Here is a 22,305-nt window from a genome sequence, read left to right as displayed (position 1 = left end):
GGCATATGGCCATAAAGAGAACCTTGGCCTTGCCTCTATAGTATGTACAAGGAAAAGAGTGACAGGCTGAGGAACAGAGAGGGGCATGTGTGTGTGTATCTGCACAAGCATTGATTTCAGACTGGGTGGAGCATTAGCTTTCTATTACTACTACAGAAAATTAGCACACATCTGCAGGGCTTTAAGCAACACGCATTGATTGCCGTACTGCTCTGAAAATCCAAGTCTAAAATTGGTCTCCCTGAGCTAAAATCAAGATCTTGGCATAGCCATGTTCCTTCTGGAAGCTCTTGGGAAGAGCTGTTTCCTTGACTTTCCCAGGCTGTAGACTGCCCCATGCTCTGGCTGGTGGCCCTTTCCTTTTTTAAAGTTCACAGTGTGGGCCACATGTTTCTCTATGACTCTCTTCTGGACCTCTTTTATTCTGCTTTGCAGAACTCCTGTTATTACACCAGAACACATTAGTAAGCAGGAGACCCTGCCTGTCTTCAGGTCAGGTGACTAACATCATAATTCTACTGCAAGCACAGCTCTCCTTTATTATCATTTATTTATAACTTATCTGTAGGTCTGTATACATGTGGAGGCTATTATTTTTCCTTGACCCAAGTGGTCAATAGGACTTCATTGAGGTGGGTAATACTTGAGAATGGGCCTAAGCTAAGTCAAGCCTATGAGAGAGAAGTGTTTTAGAGTGTTGTCTAGGTTAAAACCTGGAGGTGAAGGTATGTGGACAATAGAGGAAGGCCTATGCTTAGAGAGAAGACAGTCAAAGAAAGAAGAGAAAATCAGATCAGAGAGACTTTGGAGGCAAGACTGAGCCATGATCCCTAAGCTACATAAGCCACATGATCCTGAAGGCCTCTGTTTGTGTGTATTTATTCACATATATGCAGTGCGCGCGCGCACGCACGCACACACATTTTAAAAAATGACATAGGTCTAAAAAGGAAATGCACAAATGTATCTCACAAGGGTTGGTAACTGTGTGCAGCCAGCCTTTTCACCATCGTCATTTGAGATGCTGTGATGGACCCTCTAAAGCAAAATGTTTCATAAGATCTATCAAAGACTTCATAGGGATCATGGTTTTCCAGTAGCCTCCAGAACCCCAGTGTCCTACAGTCTTCCTACTCTTCCACAGTTGACTCCTAAGCCAACTAGACTCATTGGTTCAAACAGTACATGGAGTTTGAAGGATGATTCAGTGGACAGTCGATCTGGAGAGCGGTTCAGGGGAGTAAATTTAAACAAAATACATTGTGTACATATCCAAACTTAAATTCTCAAAGTTAAAAATAACACTTCAGTGGGCCACCACTGAATGCACAGTTACCCAAAGAGCTGAGATCTGTAGACATTTTATGTTTCACAAATGCAAATGTACAAAAGGACATCTCTTCATCTACTGAGGAAACATGGACTTTTTAAGTACATGCACAATGCATACGAACTAAGTCAACATTGTGCTAATACAATTTCATGGAGTCAAAACAGCAAAAATAATGTAAAGTGAACCAGAACCTTCTAAAGTCTTTCTAAAAGCCTCAGGCCATTTGGATACAGTACTCTCCTCTGGAAACACACTCAAAATAATGCTTTAGCAGGCTTCCATGCATTTGTTCTGCCTGACATGATGCAGCCATTCTGTATTCAGCCAAACCATGAAAATCTTTTCCTAGAACTTGACTTTCCTTCCTGCCTTTTCCCCTTCAGAGGGAATTGTGGTTTGGAGAGTTTGAGGGTTTCAACATTTGGCATTGTAATCTTTCAGGATTGTGATTTCAGAGATCTTAGATTTTAGGCACTATAAATCTTATGGGTTTTGATCTTTCAGAATTTAAACATTTAATATTATGACATGGGATTGTGTCTTTTAGGATTCTAACCAGCACTAAATTATATGGTACTTTAGTAGTCAGGGTTGAGATTTGGATTTTATACTAAAAGAAATGCACAACCAATGGGAAGTTTTGGGTAGGAAGTAGGATTTTTTTTTTTTTGAATTATGTTTTTTTTAAAGGATAAGTTAGGTTTTTGGATAAAGAATGGACTATCACCAAGCCAGAACAGAAGCCAAGAGGATAAGGCAGGGACCTCTTACCACTGTCCAAGGAAAGAAATACAGCTGGACATGAACAGGAGCAATGAGGGATGAGAGATGGGTGGAGCTGGATTTCGAATTTCGGTTAATAGGATCTCATTCTGGATCAGATGAACAGTGTGAAAAAGAAAGAAAAGTTTGACCTTAGCTCCCAGGGTAACTGGACAGATGCTGGGAACAGTGGAGAAGGAGCATGCCTTGGAGGGAATATCAAGAGTTGAATCCAGATATGTGAAATTTGAGATGCTTATTTGACCTCCAAATGAATGTCAAATGGGTTGTTGAATAGACCCAGGCCTTGTGCAAGATGTTTGCGATTTTAAACTTGGCAATCATGTGTAGATGATATTTAAGACAGTGATTTACTTATAGGGCAAGTGTGGACCAAGAATAGAGGAGCAAAGTGAGAAAACAGACAAGAGCTGATCTCTGGGTCGAAACTGAATCCCAGAGCACCCCAACCACTAAAAAAGTATTGGGAATTTTGGTAGTTTGAAAGAAAATGACCTCCAAAGGGAGTGGCACTATTAGAAGATGTGGCCTTGTTGGAGGAAGTGTGTTACTGTGGAGGCAGGCTTTGAGGTCTCATATATGTTCAAGCCATACCCAGTAAGAAAGACCATTTCCTGTTGCCTGTAAGATGTAGAACTCTCAGTTGCTTCTCCAGCATTATGTCCACCTGTATGCCTCCATGTTCCACCATGATGATAAAGGACTGGACCTCTGAACTGTAAGCAAGCCACTCAAATTATATGTTTTCCTTATAAGAGTTGCCATGGTCATGGTGTCTTGTCACAGCAATAGAAACCCTAACTATAACAGGTACAAAGGGGAATGTATAAGGTATAGAATGTCCTGTTAGATGAAAATCAAGATGTCAACAACAAATGTGATGTGGAGTGAAAAGATTTGTTTTGATAACTGAAAGTTATGTATTTGGTTTTTAAGAAGTAGCTTCAAGGGAAATATCTCAAGAAAAGGTTGGAAGAGAATAACAGGAGAGAGCAAGCATGAGAAGTTATAAGTGGGGAGGAGAATGTAATAGTCAAGTAGCTACCATAGCATGATGGCAATATGATGGAAATTAACTGAGGGACTGTGATGGAACAATGCTGACTGAAAGGGAGGGTGATACACACAGATGGGAATGGGTAGAGCTCTGAAATAACAGAAGGTCTAGTGTTGGAGGATCACGAAGGGAAAGCTGCTCATTCTTAGTCCTAGTTGGAAAGGTGGAACAAAACACAGCTACAAGTGGCTGACACACAATGGCTCTCGGGAAGAAAATGACCTTCTACCTCACTTTGCACATTTTATCAATGAAATAAAAAGCAGCAGCAGCAGCTGAGAATGAGGAGGCAGAGAACGTTGGGAGGAGGAGGAGGAGGAGAAAATGTGGATACTGTAAACAGACAGAACACATGGAGTATTGAAAAGACAGAATGACGAGGCAATAGATAGACCACTGTTTGGAATGAATGTACCTTTGTCTCTTCTCACCCCGTGGCATGGGTGTACCTGGGTGGGGTAGAATTAAAGAAAATCTCAACTCCCTCTTGGATGTTAATCTTCCAAAGTATAAATTGCAGACATAGAAGTCTTGGATTCTGTAGTGCATATTTTAACAACATTAGGAATGGTTCTTTAAAAAAAAATCATAATATGGGGTGAATGGGATGGGTTAGCAGCAAAAGGGGCCTTCTGGACAAGCCTGGCAACCTGAGGTGGACCCCTGGGGCCCACAAAACGGGGGAAGGAGAGAATCAACTCCACAAGGTTGTCCTCTGACCTCCACATACATTGTGGCATATGCACACCCATGTGCCCAGGCACACACAAATATATTTCTAAAAATTTAAACTGCATGAACTGTTTCATTAGATAAATGGTTGGGGTCATTTTTACTGTGTCATCTTCTTACAAAGGAAATGGAATTCCAAGGAATATTCAACCAAGCACCAAGAAGTAGCTTATATACATTCTCAAATGCTACCAAGAGAAGCTAGTTTATACAGCCCTTTTTCTGAAACCCAGTCAGATGCTGTATTTAAAAGTATTCCTCTGAGATCATGGTGACATTTTCATCAGCTAGTGACCTTTCTGGTGCTACCATTCTGAGACATTTTCATTACTTAATGCAAATAAGTGAGTGGGAGAGCTGGCTCTTTGGTCATAATAGAGGAAGGGCTATTCGTGACCTCCACCAGCTATAACACTTGGGAGAGGAACAGGCCCTGCACCCTGCCAGGGCAGCACTATAGAGCCAATCCTGTTAGTGCAGGTGTAGGTGAGCCAGCCCCGAACTTGTGAGCATAGGATAGCAGCCCTAATTTCTTATCTGTCTTGTGGTAGCTTGGGTGGGGGAAAGAAGCCCCTCCCTATCAACACCTGAGGCAGTGGGGAGAGCTGGCCTTGACCCTCACCTGCTGCAACACTCAGGAGAGCAGGCCCTGCACCTCACCTGAGTGGCATAATAGAGTCAACCCTGTTAGCGCAGGTGTGGGTGAGCCAGCCCCAAAGCTGTGAGCCTAAGATAGCAGCCCTAATTTCCCATCTGTCTTGTGGTAGCTTGGGTGGGGGAAAGAAGACCCTCCCCCCATCAACACCTGAGGAAGATGGAAGAGCTAGCCCTGTGGTCATAAGAGTGGGGGAGCTATCCCTGACCCCCACTAGCTGCAGCACTCGGTACAGCAGGCCTTGCATCTTTCCAGGGCAGCACAATAGAGCCAGCCCTGTTAGCAGAGGTGTAGATGAGCCAGTCCTGAAATTGTAACCATGGGAGAGCTGTCCACATTTCCATCTGGTGGCCAACCCTACAGCTGCCCAGGCACAGATTCAGGGTTATAACTTGGCCTGTCCCAACATCCAACCCATCTGTGATCTGCTGGAGCACATGAAGGAATCTGACCTGCAGATCTGAAGCTGCAGGATCTCTACAATACAGGGCAGCAGTGGGATGTCCAGGAAGAGTCCTAGTAGGATCCCAGCATCAATCAGGTAGTAGAGATGAGAGGCCTTGAACCAGACCAATGACTCTTCGCAATGAACACTTGCAAGGAGAGATCTATTGACAAAGGGATATATGGTGTGACTTGTTGGGTCACACTGCAGCTTCCATGATGAGATTTTTTTTTTTTTTTTCATTTTATTTTCTTACATTTTTCTCTTGAATTTTGTTTTGTTTGGGGGTTGGTGCAGGGGTGGAAGGTGGATGCCAAGGGGCAGGGAATGAATGAGATCAAGATATATGATGTGAAAGACACATAGAATAAATAAAAAATAAATAAAAATAAATAAATGATTGGTCATTAAATAGAAACATACCATGCTTTTGACCACTCAATGTGATATATAAGGATATTGGAAGCTATTGGTTTTAAAGCTGGACGCACAATCAAGATATGTGATCCAGATAATTCCTTGAGAGAAAGAGAATTCTAAGAGAAAGAGAAAATCTAGAAGAGGGGTTTGAGGGAGAATGAGTATGAAAAATTCAAGGAGCTAAATTAAAGTCACGTTGGTTGGAAGGGACAAGAATGACCCTGGCAAGGTAAAGGCTCTATGTGGCCAGTTTTGCAGTAGAGAGAGATCTCTGCCACTGGGTTGAGAATGGATTTGAAGGTGGCAAACTTGGACAAGAACAACCCATTCAGAAGCCATGTCAGCAACTGCAGTTGAAGGCACAGTGGCTGCCATGAGGGATGCAGCAGCAGAGACAGAAAGAAATGCAGCGATTTGAGATTTGAGAGACATTTAGAAAAGCAGTCAATAGAGAGTGATGATGGGCTGCAACTGTGGACCATGGGGTTGATGATTGTTGAGCATGTAGTCCAGGCTCCTGACTTGGTTAATGGGGTTGCTTTACAGCACACAAAACTAATGAACAAGACAAACACAACAGTCTGTCCATGCAATAGTTTTAGTCCTATGGAAAACAGGTGCATGAAGTTTTATTCCAAGTAGAAGTGTCCTAGCAGCAGAAAATTAAAAAGAATTTAGGGGTGCAGAAAGGATCCATATTTGACTGAAATGTGTGCATTTTGTAGGTCAAGGAAAGCTTAAATCAGAGGAAATGATATAGAGAGACAGAGCTGAAGAGTGGTGTGTGTGTGTGTGTGTGTGTGTGTGTGTGTGTGTGTGTGTGTGTGTATCCATAGCTGGGGTTGTTAGGTAAGAGAGAAAACCATCCCAGCCAATGTGGATATAGCAAAGTGAGTTGTAGAAGTTGATGTTAAAGTCGGTGGTTCCATCACTACAGTCCAACCACAGTCAACTCTGCCCCTCAGCCTAGGTGCCACGCTGGGAGTTGTTTTTGTTTTTGTCTCTAAGCTGCTCTTCTACAGATGAAATATAATTTCTCTAGGGGAGCTCTTTGGTTTGTTTATTCATTTCTAATTTCTTGCTTCTTTAGCTGCGCCATATAAATCATCAGAATTCCCGCCCACTAAAATTGCTTACATTGTCCCAGCAAAAGTCCATATGTATTTCCAGAACAAACTTTATATAAAACTTTAGTCAAGTTACATATGAAAAACATTTCAAATAGCATTATATGATGTCGAAAACTCATTCATTTTTATTGCTAAACAAAACTCTAAATTGCACTGGCTAACTACTATGGTTATTCAAAACAAGGAGCTGGGAATGGTTCTCTGTTGTATGAAAAATGATTTAGATATGGAAATAATTACAGAAAAATCATGTCCTCATCCAGGGCAGGAAAACATATAATAAGAATATTGTAATATAATCTTTACTATTGCTTTCCCAAACCCATACATATGAACATTATTATTTAAGCTCTAAAGGCACAAACTTGTTTTATTTAAGCATCTTAATATTTAGTTATGTATGGAGAAAACACTGAAAGTGTGGTTTTGTTAAATGAATTTAAAAGTTTCCCAATTTTTAGAATAGAATAATTTATTTTTCTGTCCTTAAATTGTGAACAGCTGAATGAGTTTACCATGATGAGCATAAAGTATATCCAGGAAACTGGATTCTAATGTCCTTACAGTTGCCCTGTTCCATAACTCTATATTCAGTTACCAAAAAGAGAAAAAAAAAGAAAAAGAAAAGAAACTTCTGTGGCTCATCTTTGTCACAAAGAACCCAAGAAAGAACCTCTCATCACTGGTACAACTCTAAGATGACAAATTGTCTTTTGACCAGGTACAGATCATTTTCCGAGATCTTCCATGTCCCCCAGAATATGAAAGAATCCTACCGGCAAATAAAAGAGAAAATGCTTCAGGCCATTGTTAGCAATACTGCTTAGTGCCCACCACTAAGATCCACGGAGAATAGTTTCATGCAAAATACATCACTGTTTGAATGTTTAAATAACCTAACAATTTTTCAACTTGTAAAAAAGAATTTACAGCCTTATTTATTTATTTGGTGTTGGCATAGAACTCAGGGTCTCGTGCATATCAGGAAAACACTCTAACGATGAGGTACATAATCAGTCCTTTTGTGGAGTTGAACATTTTCTTTGGACTACCAGCTCACAAATAATGACATGGAGACTTACTATTAATTATGAAAGCTTGGCTTTAGTTTAAGCTTGTTCCCAACTAGCTCTTATTACTTAAATTAACCTGTTTTTATTTATCTACATTCTACCATGTGGCTGTTACCTTTCTCCCATTCTGTACGTCTGACTTGTTCCTCTTCTCTCTGTTGTCTCTGCCTTTCTTCTTCTCAGAGTTCCTGTCTCTCCCCGGAAATCCCACCTGTTCTCTCCTGCCTAGCTACTGACCATTCAGGTCTTTATTAAACCAATCACAGTGATACATCTTTGCACAATGTAAACAGGTATTTTGCATCACTTTTGTCCTTTGTTTGTTTGTTTGTTATTTTGTTCTGGGATAGGATCTCACTAGTTAGCCCAGACTGGCCTCAAACTCATAACTTTCCTGCTTTTATCATCACTCAAGTGAGGGGACTGCAAGATGAGGCATCATAGCCTCCATTTACAAACATGTTTTAAGGAAATTATTTAGAGAAGTTGAAAATAAGAAAGAATTGCTTGCCAGGTGGTGGTGGCACATACCTTTAATCCCAGCACTCGGGAGGCAGCGCCAGGCAGATCTCTGTGAATTCTAGGCCAGCCTGGGCTACAGAGAGAGATCCAGGACAGGCACCAAAACTACACAGAGAAACCCTGTCTTGAAGAAAACCAAAAAAAAAAAAAAAAAAAAAAAAGGAAAGAAAGGATTGCTGTGTGTGTGTGTGTGTGTGTGTGTGTGTGTGTGAAAGAGAGAGGGGGAGGGAGAGAGAAAGAGAAGGAGTGGAACTAAATAGGGAATAGGAGAGAGCCGCAGCTATAGAAAGGAAGCCTCAGACATGGAGATCAGATAAAGCCTATGTCCTCTGGTGTGCAGAGCAGGGCATGGAAACGCAATCTGTTAGTCAAAGGTATGAAATTATTCATACCTCATGTATGTTTGCACATCATGTACATACCTACCTGACATAGGGTATGCATATATGAGTTAAATCACCAGTTTCAGTTAACATAATATCATTCAATCAGAATAAAACATCTCTTGAATATCAGAGACAGGAAAGAGTCTGAGAAATTTAGTTAAGGACTTGAAAATTCCCAACAATCAAGAAATGAGCCCAGAAGATTTTTTTTAACATCTTTTAATTTGGGAGCTTGAGAGTAATTCATCTGGAAGTTTAATTTTCTCTGACATAAAACCCGGTTCATGCTCACTTCTTGGGTTTGTTTCTTTTAGATAAGGTATTATCTGACACCATCATTTTATTTTGAACTTTACATATGAGTATTCTTTATTGTCACATGCATAGCCCCAACTTAAATGCAACTTTTACAGCACACATTTGATGATGATCAAGATTTAAATGTTTAAAGATTTCTTTCCCTCCTTTCTTGATCAAAACTGTCTGGACAGCTCCCGAAACAGCTTGAAGAAAGTCCCTGAGGCGACAGACTTGGAAGTGATGACTGAAGGCTAGAGCCAAACTTACTGTTTTTCCAAGATGAAATCGAGAGCTTTATAAATAGTTTCCCCAAACTGTCCCATCTGGGGAAATGTTTGGCCACACCTGTGTAGTTTCGGCTCCCCCCCTCCTTCCTCTGGTGGTCTAGCCTCTCTTCAGTCCTTCTCTCTTTACAGAATCCTTCTCACTCCACTGAACAGATTAGACATATCTGCTGTTGCTCAGTTGTGTACTGGAGTCTACAGCCTTGTACCCACTCTTGCTCTTCACATGTTCCCCAAAATAAAAAGACCTAAAGCTGATAGGCTTTGCCACCCACTGGGATCTGTACTCAGACTGCCCAAATATCACAGCCTATTCACAGCCCAGAAAATAGAAGAGGCTAAAACATTGCTGTTTGCTGACACCTATCTGTATTTTTCAGGTTGGCTACATGTCTTTTCAGGGTATCTTCAGGTTTGTCCTCAACCCCACATTATAGAAATATATTAAAAAGAAAAGTAAAGGGTCAATCCCCCCTGCCCTTCTCTCTCTGACTCAGACACACTTACCTTTTCAACAAAAGTGAAATTATACTGAATAATTTATCCTGGGAAATCTTCTGAATGACTGCCTGGGAACTGGGCCATTCATTCAATAAGCACTTATGGATGGCTTGCAGAGTGCCATGAATTATTCAAGAAGTGGAAACTACAGAGGAGAGACAGGAGAGTCTCTGTGCATGGAATTAATGCATGTTGTCAAGGGAAAGTCAATACATGTGAAGACCATCATCTCAGACATTGGTCAGTTCCATGAAAAAAAAAAAAAACTGTTACAAAGGACAAGAGAGTTACAAAGAGTCAGGTGACTTAGAAAATGTGTGTTTTGAGGAAGGGGGTGTTCTAACTTCTACCTGAGCAATGAAGAGGAGTCAGCCATGGGAAGCACAATGGGAAGAACATTCCAGATAACAGGAAGAGCAAGGGCAATGGGAGAGTCTGAAAGGCTGTGTATATTCACAGGACAGACCTCCAGTGTATCTTCCTCTTAACAAAATCGCAAACTGAGGTAGTTTGAGGCAGGTTGTGTTGAGGAGGTTGTGCTGCCCCCTAGGCTATGTAAGGAGAGTTTTCTCCCCCTCCTTCAGTACAATAACCTGAGCAAAAAGATGGAGCTTTCAATAAATGGTCATTATGGTTTGAAAGTGAAATGTGTCCCACAGACTCATGTGTCTGGACACTTGGTTCCTTGTAGAACACAGGAGGTTGTAGAAGTTTCAGGAGATGGTACCTGGCTGGCGGAGGTGAGTTGCTGTAGGGAGGGAGAACCTTTGCAAGCATAGCCCAGCCTTAGTTTCAGTCTAGTTCTGTCTGCTTTCTGGTTGATAGGATGTGGCCAGCCAAAGCCATGCTGCCCCTCACACAGACGAAGCCCCTCCATTGACATGACTTCTTCACCAAATGGATTGAAATCTCCAGACACCGTGAACTGAAATCAGTGTTCCCTCCCTTCAGTGGCTTCTGCCGGTTGCTTCCTCCAAGTGAGAAAAAAAGTAACATGGGACGCATGGATTTTCAGGCTGAAATAAGCACAGTATCTCTACCACAGTGGATAAGAATATGTTCTCCATGGATCATAGGCCCCAAAAAGTTAAAAGACAGAAAAAAATGAGAGAAGGCATTTGGGACATATATAATGAAAGAAGAATCAATACCCCAAACTTATGGTTGATTATTACCAATCAGTAAAGCCAATATGCAAACTTAACAGGGAGGAATGAATGGTCCACAAACATAAAAAGGTGATCAAAGTTACTAATATTGGGGGAACATAAATGAAAAAAAAAGTGAGATGCCCTTTCCCAGCCAGGCAGCTAGGCAAACCTTAACTGTCCTGAATAGAGTAGCGGCCCTCTCCCCTGCCCGGTAATTCCTGGGCCTGGGAATTACAGTTACTTTAGTATCTGAGGAAATGGATTTTACCAGGATGCTTAGAGCTCACATGTTTGTTCACTCATAGGAAAACAAAAAGAAATAAAATTTTTGTATGCATGTGAGATAAATATAACTAGATTTTTATCTATAACTATATTTGAACTATAACTAGATTTTGATACATCCTTTCTTCATTTCTATTACTTTTGCACAGCCTGTAAACTATGAGTACTTTCTAAGTTTTAAGTGGCTAACAATTTAAATAATATTTTATTACACATCATATGGAATTTTCATTTCTGTGCTCATGCATAAAATTTTCTTGAAATTCAGCCAAGCTCGCTTTCCTCTGTACTGTCTGTGGTTTGATTTCACTCCGAGTGTAGAACTGGGCAGTTGTAACAAAGACTGTGGAAGAGCGCAGTGCCTAAAACATCTATTACCTGGTCTTTGACAGATGCAGAACCTGGATATGTATTGTTCCTGAAATTATTTGTGTGCTTATGTGCATGTGTGTGTGAGTGCACACAGGGCCAGAGGTAGATGTCAGCTGTCTTCTTTACCTGCCCTTCACCTTACTTTTTGAGACCGAATCTCTCACTGAGCCTGAGGCTCACCAATCTGGCTAGACTAGCTAGCCAAAGATCCCCTTGTTTCTCCCTCCTCAGTGCTGGGACAATGTGGGCATGGCACCTCCCTTGTTTTTGACATGGTTGATGAGGATCAAATTCAGTTCTGTATGTCTGCGCATGGCTGGCACTTTGTTGACTGAGCTATCTCGTTCACACCAGTATTATTTTTAAACACACGCACACACACATACACACAATTCATGATGGTGACATCATGCAGAAGTTGGGATGGGTAGAAAAGGAATTGCAGTGTTTATGAGTGTGAGAAGTCTGCAATGTTGTCAATTCTGCCCAGCATTTACACACGTGTTTGCTCTATTGTCTTTGCACTTTTCTGTACTAACTTTGTTCTTCTTTATGACAGAAAAATTCTACCGTCTTTATAGCTACATTTTCTCTACCCAAATTCTTCTGTTGATGGACAGTTGGTTAGGTTCGTTATCTAACTTAGCTATTGTGAATCGTGCTCCAGGGATTACACGTATCTTTGTGGTGCATTGGCCTGTAGTCCTTTGGGTGAATACCTAGGAGTGCCACCAACTTGGTCATATGATAGATGTATTTTCAGTTTTTGGAGGAGCCCCCATGCTGATTTCCATGGTGACTGAATTAGTTTATATTCCCATCAACAGTGGTTTTCCTATTGAAGTTTCATTTTGTGTGTGTGTGTGTGTGTGTGTGTGTGTGTGTGTGTGTGTTGATTTGGGAGTTCCTTTATATATTAATTCTATTGTTGCTTCTCTTAAAAAAAGACACATGGAATTCTGTTATTTATTAACTTGGTAAATAGTCTCTTGCTACTTAGAAAACTTTAAATTGCATGTAGTCATTTGAAAAGTGTTTCCTGTCTTTGGATTTTGTTTTACCTGCCATTTATAATCTGTTAGAAAGTTAAGATGGAATGGAAAGGTGTATGGAGTAGGAAATGCTCTGGTGATCACCTGAGGTGATCAGATACCTTCCTCTCACCCCAGCGGGCATGAAGCCTGCCCTAAATGCTCTGCCTTGTCATTAGTGCAGGAGTTAGGGGTTGGGTTTGGATATGGGTAGGAAAATAGAGCCCACATTGCCTGTGACAATTAGGGAAAAAATTAATACAGCAGCCAAGAGACTTGGAAGCCCTGGAAAGAGAGCAGCTTCCATGGACCAAGGGATCTAGAAGTGTGGGGATCATAGAACATGATCTCAGCTGACTGAAGTATACCAAAGACATGGATGTCAGGACATCTGGAGTGGCTGGGCTGACCAAGCATCACATCTGCCACCACCGAACCCCATGAGTCTGCCTGCAGGTGCCACCAGAAAGTAACATGCTCCCTGTTTCCCTTTCTTGTTCATACTGATTCATGTTCATAAGAAAGTCCAAGAAATGTGTTTTCCTGGGTTTAGTTCCTGCTACAAAAAGGCGAGACTAGAAGAGTGGAAACAGTGATGGGTATTGAGAGCTATCACCTGGGGCTACTTCTCAGTAAAGGTCAGATCAATGAAATCAAAGCCATGGTCCATGTATGGAAGGCTCATTGAGCACCAGTATGTGGTAGATAGCATTTCACCCAGGCCTGTGCTAATTGGTGTGAAAGAATCTTGTTCTGAAGAGGAAGATGAGAAATTAGGAGAGATCATTTTCAGCGCTCACCAAATGTGTTATTTAACTGAATTTTGTGAAATTACAATGGTTGGATTTTGTGTTTGTGTTGCAGTGGAGGTTGACCCCTGAGCCTCACATAAGCTAGGCAAAGGCTCTACCAATGAATTCTACTCTCAGCTTTCTCTCTACGTTTTTTTTTTTTTTTTTTTTTTTTTTTTGAAAGTCTCAATAAGTTGGCCAGGCTGGCCTTCACCTTATTCTATAGTCCAGGCACTCTTCAAACTTTTGGTCCTCCTGCCTCAGCCTACCAAGCAGAAGGACAATATGACTGTTTCACCAGGCTCAAACCAAAGCCAGAAAAATTATTTTTGTTTATTTTTGAGATTGTCATTGAATTACAACATTTCTCCCTTCCCTTTCCTTGCTCTCTACCTCCACCCTACCGTCTACCTCTCCCCTCTCTCCTTCAAATTCATGGACCCTTTCCACCAATTGGTATTGCATGCATGTATGTATTTCTATGTAAATCTTTATATTCCTAAATAGAACCTTTAAAATTTTTAGTGAATAAAAATTGTGCATTTCATTATATCATTTCCATGCTTATATCATTGTACCTTTGTAGGGAGAGGCTTTCTCTCCTGCCTGCCTGTTTCCAAATGCCCAGCAGCCACTGCCCAAATAATTGATTTGGAGGTTTAATGTTACTTATAAACATTCAGCCAGTAGTTCAGGCTTGTTACTAACTAGCATAATTTTTATCTATATTTAGCCAGCATTCTCATCTTGCTTTCTCTGGGTCTGGCTGGTGACTCCTGACTCCACCCTTCCTCTTCTCAGAATTCGCCTAATCTGGCCACCCCACCCCTACTTCCTGCCTGGGTACCAGCCAATCAGCATTTTATTAAACCAATTCAAGTGACAAATCTTTACAGTGTACAAGAGCATTATCCCACAGCAAACCTTATTCAAAATTGTCTAATCATCATCATCCTCCCTTCTGGATATTCTCACTGGTCCCCTTCTATTCCCCAAATACTCCTTCTGCTTTCATGTCATATATGTTCGAATGCATATTTAACATGATATTTCACAATGGAACAAGATGTGTGATATATGTCTTTCTTCTCCCTCATTACTGTTCTTGCCTCCACTCTCTTTCTCCCTTTTTAGAATCCTATTTCTACTTCCATATGTATGTATAACAGAAATAAATGTATTTATTCTTAAGTCTAGATTACTCATAGGAGAAAAAATATGATATTCATCTCTCTTTTCCTCTTTTTTTCCCACTTAGTATGATAGTCTCCAGTTCCACCCATTTCCCTGCAAAGTACATAATTTCACATTCCAAGTGAATAAGATCTCACTGTGTAGATGTGCCACATTTTGCTTATCCACTCACCTGTTGGTGGACACCCAGACTTCCCTTATCCTGGCTTCTGTGAATAAGACAGCTATAAACATGGATGTGCAAGCATCTCTGTGAAATGCTGATTTAGAATCCTTTCAGTAAAGATTCAGGAGTGGTATATCTGAATCACTGGCAGCTGATTTCCATAGTGGCTGCACCATTTTACATTCCTGCCAAGAGGGTATATGAGCTTCATTTCTCCTGCATTCTTGCCAGCATTTGTCATCTGTTTTCCTGATGACAGCCATCTGGCTAGTGTGACATGAAATCTCAGTGCAGTTTTAATTTGATTTTTCTTTCATGGTTAAATATGTAGAATTTGTTTTCGAATGCTCATTGGCCATCTTTATTTTGTCTTTCAAGAGTTGTCCGTTCAGTTCATTAGACTATTTGTTGATCAAATTTGTTTTTTCCCTTGTGAAACAGAATTTTTATTTTTGTTTGCTTAACTATTTTAAATTGGGTTATTATTGTGTGTGTACATGATGGGTGTGTATGGCCCCACAAGTGGAAGAGGACAGCTCTGTGCAATAAGTTCCTTTGTCCCACCTTTATGTTGACTCCAGGGCTTGAGTGAAAAAAGCCTCAGGTTTCTGTGAGTCGTACCTTTCCCACTGAGCCACATCACCAGCCCCAAACAGATTTTTTAAAAACAAAATAAAATAAGATAAAATGAAAACTATAATACTGAAGTTAGACAAGACGAGACAACAGAAAAATAAAAGAGGCACAAGAGAAGGCACAAGAATCAAAGACCCACTCATTTATAGATTTGGAAGCCCCACAAACGTACTAAACTGAAAGCTATAGTATATATGCAGAGGACCTGGTACAGACCCGTATAGGCCTTGTGATTGCTGCTTCAGTCTCTGTGAGTCCATATGAGCTTTGCTCAGTTGATTTGGAGGTTCCTGTTCTCCTGGTGGCCTCCATCCTCTGTCTCCCCAACTCCTTCTGCATAGGATACCCTGAGCTCTGGGGGCACGGGGGTGGGGGTGGGGGTGGGGAGGAGAGACGTTATGGATACATCTCATTTAGAACTGTGTGTTCCAAGGTCTTTCTCTCTGCACCATGTTTGACTGTGGTTCTCTATGTCTGCTGCAGCAGGAAGCCTCTCGGATGATGGCTGAATATAATGAGTAGTAGAATATCATAAGGAGTCATTTTGTTGTATTTGGCTTTATCCTAGGGCTCTAGGCTATCTAGACTCTGGTTCTTGGTCACCCAAGCAGCATCAGCTTCCATCCCAGGGAGTGGGCTTAAGTCCAATCAGACAGTTAGCTACTCACACAAGGTTTGTGCCACCATTACCCTAGCTTATTTTGCAAATAGGACAGATTGCAGATCAAAGGTTTTGTGGTTGAGTTGGTGCTTACTTTTCTCTTTTGGTATCCTGCAGAGTACCTTTCCATGTCTTAGGCACTAAAACATGGGGGTGAAGGTTCTATGTAGTCGCAAGCTCAGCCTTTCCATGATCAATGAGCTGTATGGGTGTTACCTTCTGCAATGGGGACTTGCCGTCAGTTTGTGGACACAAACAAAAATTTTCAAAGATGACTTGTGGATGTTCAGGATCAATGAAAGAATAACACACCCACATCAAAACAGATTAGGAGAAATTGAGACTGATGCAGTAGGAATCTTCTCTATTACATTGCTTGGGTTGGAAAATGGAATCAACAAAACTCATTCATTAGTATTCTTCAACTAGAAAAAGCTTGTTTCCCTAAATAACCATAGTTTGCTCTCTTAGTAAAGTTATCATACAGCTCAGCCTGTAGTAGCCAAAAGCTACTTAGGAGCCACACAGACAGACTCACACCATTCAGTCCCACAAAACAAAGCCAGGCATGGAAGTGAAATTATTTTCCTCATAAATTTCTTCCTTCCTTACAGAAGCCTGATTCTCTTAAATCCTTTGGGGATCTCTTTTCCTCTTTTAACTATACATGTTTGAGTTGCCAGTCCCCTTTCCTGACTTTTTACTAGGTTAGAAATTTCAAAGCTGCTCCAGTACTCTCTCCCCAGGCTTAATCAAAGCCACATTGACAACCTTGTGAGGTGTCACATATTTTATTCCTGAGTCCCACAAATCACTAATAATAGCCTATTATGCTTGTATGTCTGTGAGTTCCTTTCCAGTTCTTAGATGTAGGTTGACTTTCTGAGTTTCCAATTAGATTTTTTTTTTAAGGATTATGGACATTTGGTCAGATTGCTAGAAGATTCTGCATAATGTGACTCTCAATTTATAAATATCTTTCATGCCAACTCCTGCTTATGATCTTGGTGACTTTTGATCACCTGCAAAGTGGCAGATCAGCCTCAAACAAAGGATTGAGAACTCCCAAAGGCTGAAGAAATCAGCCAAGAGCACTCAGTTAGTGGAGGCAAGATCCCTTGGCTTTGAGTTTTTGGTCACCCATACCGCCTAGACATAAACGGCAGTGTTTATGAATTCCATTTCAGGCTTTAAGCTGCAAGATGCTGTAATTCTTTGCCAGTTGTGTGCATGTGGGTGAAAATTTCCAGAACTTGTCTCTTAAAAAAAAAAAAAAAAAAACCTCCAGAAACATCAAAGCTAAGATTTTTGAAAAGGAAATTCATGATTTTCTACTAACATGTCACAATGTAAATTTTAGATTCAGATTGAATACATTATTCTTTTAAAAAATGTCTGTAGTCATAAGTAAATTCGGCTGAAGTCTTAATTAGGTGTTTATTTTGGCCTTACCTAATAGGACTTAAAACTTCATTTTGTAACTTATTTATTTGAGAGGCAAGGAAGAAAAATAAAAATCTGTATGAGAGGAAACACATGCAGATAAGATGGTTTAGGACAAATGTCCTTAGGAATTCCTTAGCTATTACTATAGAGTGTCTTGAAGTGGGCAGATGAAGTCACATGGCAAGTCAGCTGACTAGGAGCCAAGGGTGAAAGGAATGATTGCTGCTTTTGATTAGGACCTGAAGTGTGTTACACTTGGGCTGAGTTTCTTCTTATCTAGCCTCTGTCAGGCTGAGATCTGCAAAAGGGGTGGAAAACTGCTGGGACATGCACAGTGGTAGTTCAGTGGTAGTATGAACACATGCTCCTCAGTTAAAAGTCAACCCTGAGTGTCGCAGTGTCATGCTGGTTTCTGATGCATGCTGAAACACTTGGTGCCCATCTGGCCAGGAAGAAGGGTGTTTTAAAGATTTATTTTTATTATGTGATGTATTTGTGTTTCTGTGTGGGTGTGTACCACCTGTGTTCATGAGTGCCCGAGAAGTCCAGAAGACAATATTGGATCCCCTGAAACTGAAGTTATAGGTAGTTGGTTGTGAGTGGTCCATGGGTGCTGGGAACTGGCTTCTTGTCCTCTGGGTAGATAGCAAGCATTCTTAATAGCTGAGCAATCACTCTAGCCTCACAGGAAGAATCTTACATGTTTTACTATTGAAAAAGATTTAGCTTTCTTCAAAGAAGTGACAGTGAATTGATGTCCTATCAGGAATAACTTACATGTACAAGATGCTCAGAGCCCACGTTATGTGGAAGCTAGTTATCTCTGCTATGTGAAAGGTAAGGGAAAACTTTCTTTAAGTTGTCAGATGTCTTATACATGTTTTCATGTTGTATGTGTATAATGAAAGCCACCCTCATGCAAGCTACTTTTCTTTTCAGAGCTGGGGAACTAGAACCGATGCATGCTAAGCAAGTGCTCTACAACTGAGCCATATTCCCAGCCTTCAAACCATCTTGTAGCTTAGACTTAAAGAGACATTCCCACAGTGTATTAAAATCAGTTTTCAAATATATTTAAATTGACAAGTAGAAGTACACACACATATATAGTATATAATGTGATATATATGTATATGTATATGTATATATATAGTAGAAAATCTAAATCAAACTACTTAATGTATCTATCAGTGTATTACCTACTTGTATGTTGCTGGATAAAACACTATAACCAAAAACAACTTGGGGAAGATAGTCTGTTTTGGCTCATGCTTCCAGAAGAGCAGAGCCTATCATGATGGGGTCTGTATGAGAGCAGGAGCAATAAATTGACTGACTGGGTTTCATCAATACATAGAGATGGGGGGTGGGGGGACTGGGAGTAGGCGGTAGCTATCAATCCTCAAAGCCTTCCGCCAGTGACCCTCCTTCTCCAGCAAGGCTGTACTATAACCTCCCCAAACAGTACCACCACCTTGGAACCAAGAGCTCAAATACGTGAGCCTATGAAAGTCGTTTCTCATTCAAACAACAGTCACCTAATATCATTCACATTTTTTCTATTGATAATAACAATCTACTCTCTTGGAATCCCCAGTATATACTAAATCATTGAAAACTATTGGTGACATACTGTGTGATAAAGCTTCAGAATGTATGCCTCCTAGCTACAACTTGCCACCTTTTGACCACGCCTCCACAGCACCCTCTAACACCACTGTACCATGTGCTTCTGTACGTTTGTTTTCTTTATATCCCACCCACAGTTGTGCTCATGCACTCTGTGTGTGTGTGTGTGTGTGTGTGTGTGTGTGTGTGTGTGTGTCTGACTGACATAATATACTACAGATTCACCCATTGTTGCAAATAATAGGATTTTCTTCTTTTATCAGGTCAAATAATCTGCTGTATTTTTGAATCACATTTCTCATTCCTTCATCTACTGGCGCACACTAAAGAGGACCCCATATCTTGGCTATTGTGAGTTATGCCATCATGAACATGGAGTAAGGCTAGCTTGTCAATGTACTCCTTTTTGGGGGAGATATGGACATTGGAAGAGGGGGCTTCTGGATCATGTGGTAGTTCTGTTTTCAATTTTCAAAAGACCTTGCATATTATTTTCCACGGCAGGTGGACCAGTGTATATCCATACCCATCTGGTATAAAGGTTTCTTTTCTCACGTTTGCACCAGAATTTGCCCTAGTCCCTTTAGTAATAAAGTTGGTATCTCGCTGTGGTATGAATTTTCGTTTCCCTGATGACTAGTATACTGAGCACATTTTCATTTACCTGTTTGTCGTTTTGGTATCTCCTTTTGAGAAATCCTTGTTCAGGTCCTTTGTTCAGTTTTTAATTGGCATTATTGCTCTCTTGCTATTGAGTTGTTTGAATTTCTTAAACATTTGAGGTATTCCCTTATCAGATGTATGGTTTGTGAATATTTTCTTCAACACCACAGATGGTCTCTTCACTGTACTTTGATACAATTTCATTGTCTATTTGTTCTTTGCTGCTTGTGCCATTGGGGTCATGTCCAAAGAAATGCCATAAACTTTTCCTTCTATATTCTCCTAGTAGTTTACAGTTGTAATCCATTTTGAGTGGGTTTTGTATGTGGGTTTGTATGAGATGGAGCCCAGTTTCTTTCTTCTGCATGTGGATATCTAGTTGTTTCAACCATTTGTTGAGAAGCTATCTACTCTCTGTTGTATGTTCTTAATACCTTTGTTGAAGGTCAGCTAGATAAACTGAAAATGTGTGAATTTATCTTTGCACTCTCTAACCTGTTTCACTTTAAATGCCAACATGATACTATTTTGATTTCTATAATCATTCAGTATATTGCATTTTAAGTCAAGTAGAGCGATGTCTCTAGGTTTGTCCATTTTGTTTATGATTGCTTTGGCTATGTGGGATCTTTGTTATTCATTATGCATTTTTCTTTCTGTGAAGAACCTCATTAGAGTTTTTACAGGGATTGCATCAAGTCTGTAATCATGTTGGGTATCATGGTCACTTTAACAGTAGAAATTTTTCCAACCCAGGAACATGGGCTATCTTTTCCACTGATTTTTTTGTCTTCATCAGTTTCTTTCATCAATATTTTATGGTTTTGACATATAATGTTTTACTTTTTCTACAAATTTTTTACAGAAAATTTAAAACTATTGTGTTTGATTGTTTCCTTTAATTCACTCACGGATAGTTCTTTAGTATGTAATAATATTACTGACATTTTTGTAGATGTCAAGAGTCTCCCTACACAGTCCAAGTTGGGTTTTAAAGTTCTATGTAGCATAGGTTTCCTCAAATTCTCTGGCTTCAGCTTCCATCGAGACTGGATTATAAGTTTGTGGACCATTGTCAGTTCTGATTCCTTTCTTTCTCGTGTGTGTGTGTGTGTGTGTGTGTGTGTGTGTGTGTGTGTGTGTGTGTAGCTATAATATAAACCAGGGCTTTACATATTCAGAACAAGTACTCTTAATTTCTTTGCTAATTTTGTATCCTGCAATTTTATAAATTTCTTTTGTTTGTTTTTAGAGACAGAGTTTCTCTGTGTTACAGTGCTGACTGTCCGGAACTTGCTTTGTAGACCAGGCTGGCCTCAAACTCACAGAGATCTGTCTTACTCTGCCTCCTGAATGCTGGGATTAAAAGTGTGCATCACCACTGCCTGGCTCAAAAAATTTTTTTTTCCTGGAGCACTTAGTGTTTTCCACGTATAAGACCATAGTATCTGCATAGAGAATTATTTTACTTCCTTTCTGATTTAGATGCCTTTTCTTTCTTTTTCTTGTCTTACACCCATATATATTTCCAATATTTTGCTTGAATGTAGGTGGACAGGGTGGGGTCTTTGGAGATGGCTCAGGAGTTAAAAGCACTTTCTCCTTTTGCAGAAGACCCGGGTTCAGTTTACAGCACCTACATGGGGAAGCTCACAACTGCTTGTAACTCCAGTTCCAGGGGTTCTGATGCCCTCCTCCAGCCTCTGTGGACACTGTTCACATGTGCACATATAGACAAGCATGGACACACAACACACACATAAATAAACTAAAGGAGTGGGTGTCCTTTCTTCTTTCTTATCCTAGATGTACAGTTTTAACTTTACACCGTGGAGTGTATACGAACATGTGATATATGGCCTCTCTTGGGTTCTTCCTGCCATCCCTAATAATTGAGAGTTTCGAACATGACAGAATGCTGAACAATGGCAATGACTATGTACACATATGAAATGATGGCATGGGTTTCTTTTCTTGTAGGGTCTTTGTTTGGCTTTGATATCAGGATATTTCTGCCCCTTGGAAATATTTGCTCCTCCTCCAACTTTTTAGACAAGTTTAAGAAAGATTGGCATTCATTCTTCTGGTGGTGCCTTAATGTATAAATTTATTGCTGTAATTTTAACTGACTGTCATACTTAACACATCATCATTCTTGTCAGACAACAGGAAAATCAGAGTGAATGGAACCAAAGAACCTATAGAGTTTAAATCAAACCAGTGGTTTGGAGCAACAGTGAGAGCTCACAAAGGAAAAGTCGTGGTAAGTATGAAGGGTCTGGGGAACTGTTTGCCTTGCGCATCACACGGTTTGATGCCTGATTTACACAAACCCTTTTCTGGAGGGATGTGCTGGTAGGCTACCTGGCTACTTAAAGAACACGGTGTGTAAAACCAGACAGTCAATGACTGAAATTAAAGAAGCCATTTTTTAAAATTGTGCTCAAAGCTATAGGAAATAAAGTCCTTTCCCCCTCTATAATTCCAGATATTTGCAAACACTTTAAAAATTACTAGGAAAGATGGAAAATTAAAAGTGACACCCTGCGGGAGTAAACACCTTATTGTTCAAGATCAGTTTAAAAGGCTACTTAAAGTTGAACCAGAGAAAAATAGGTCTAGGGAAATGATTCTAGGGTTGTTTAAATGTTCATTTGTT

General features: G+C 40.3%; 1 protein-coding gene across 1 annotated transcript in view; it reads left to right on the top strand.

Moving 5' to 3' along the window:
- Itga8 (integrin subunit alpha 8) overlaps positions 1–22,305 on the top strand; it is a 175,347-nt gene that overhangs the window by 11,403 nt on the left and 141,639 nt on the right. Inside the window, 1 exon segment of the mRNA XM_028870532.2 lies at positions 21,809–21,909. Within this exon segment, the coding sequence (XP_028726365.1) occupies positions 21,809–21,909 (101 nt within the window).

Source organism: Peromyscus leucopus, chromosome 5, assembly GCF_004664715.2.
Source record: "Peromyscus leucopus breed LL Stock chromosome 5, UCI_PerLeu_2.1, whole genome shotgun sequence".
In the NCBI taxonomy this organism is placed as follows: Eukaryota; Metazoa; Chordata; class Mammalia; order Rodentia; family Cricetidae; genus Peromyscus; species Peromyscus leucopus.
Note: the sequence above shows the minus strand (reverse complement) of the source record. Positions and strands in the feature narration are given on the sequence as shown.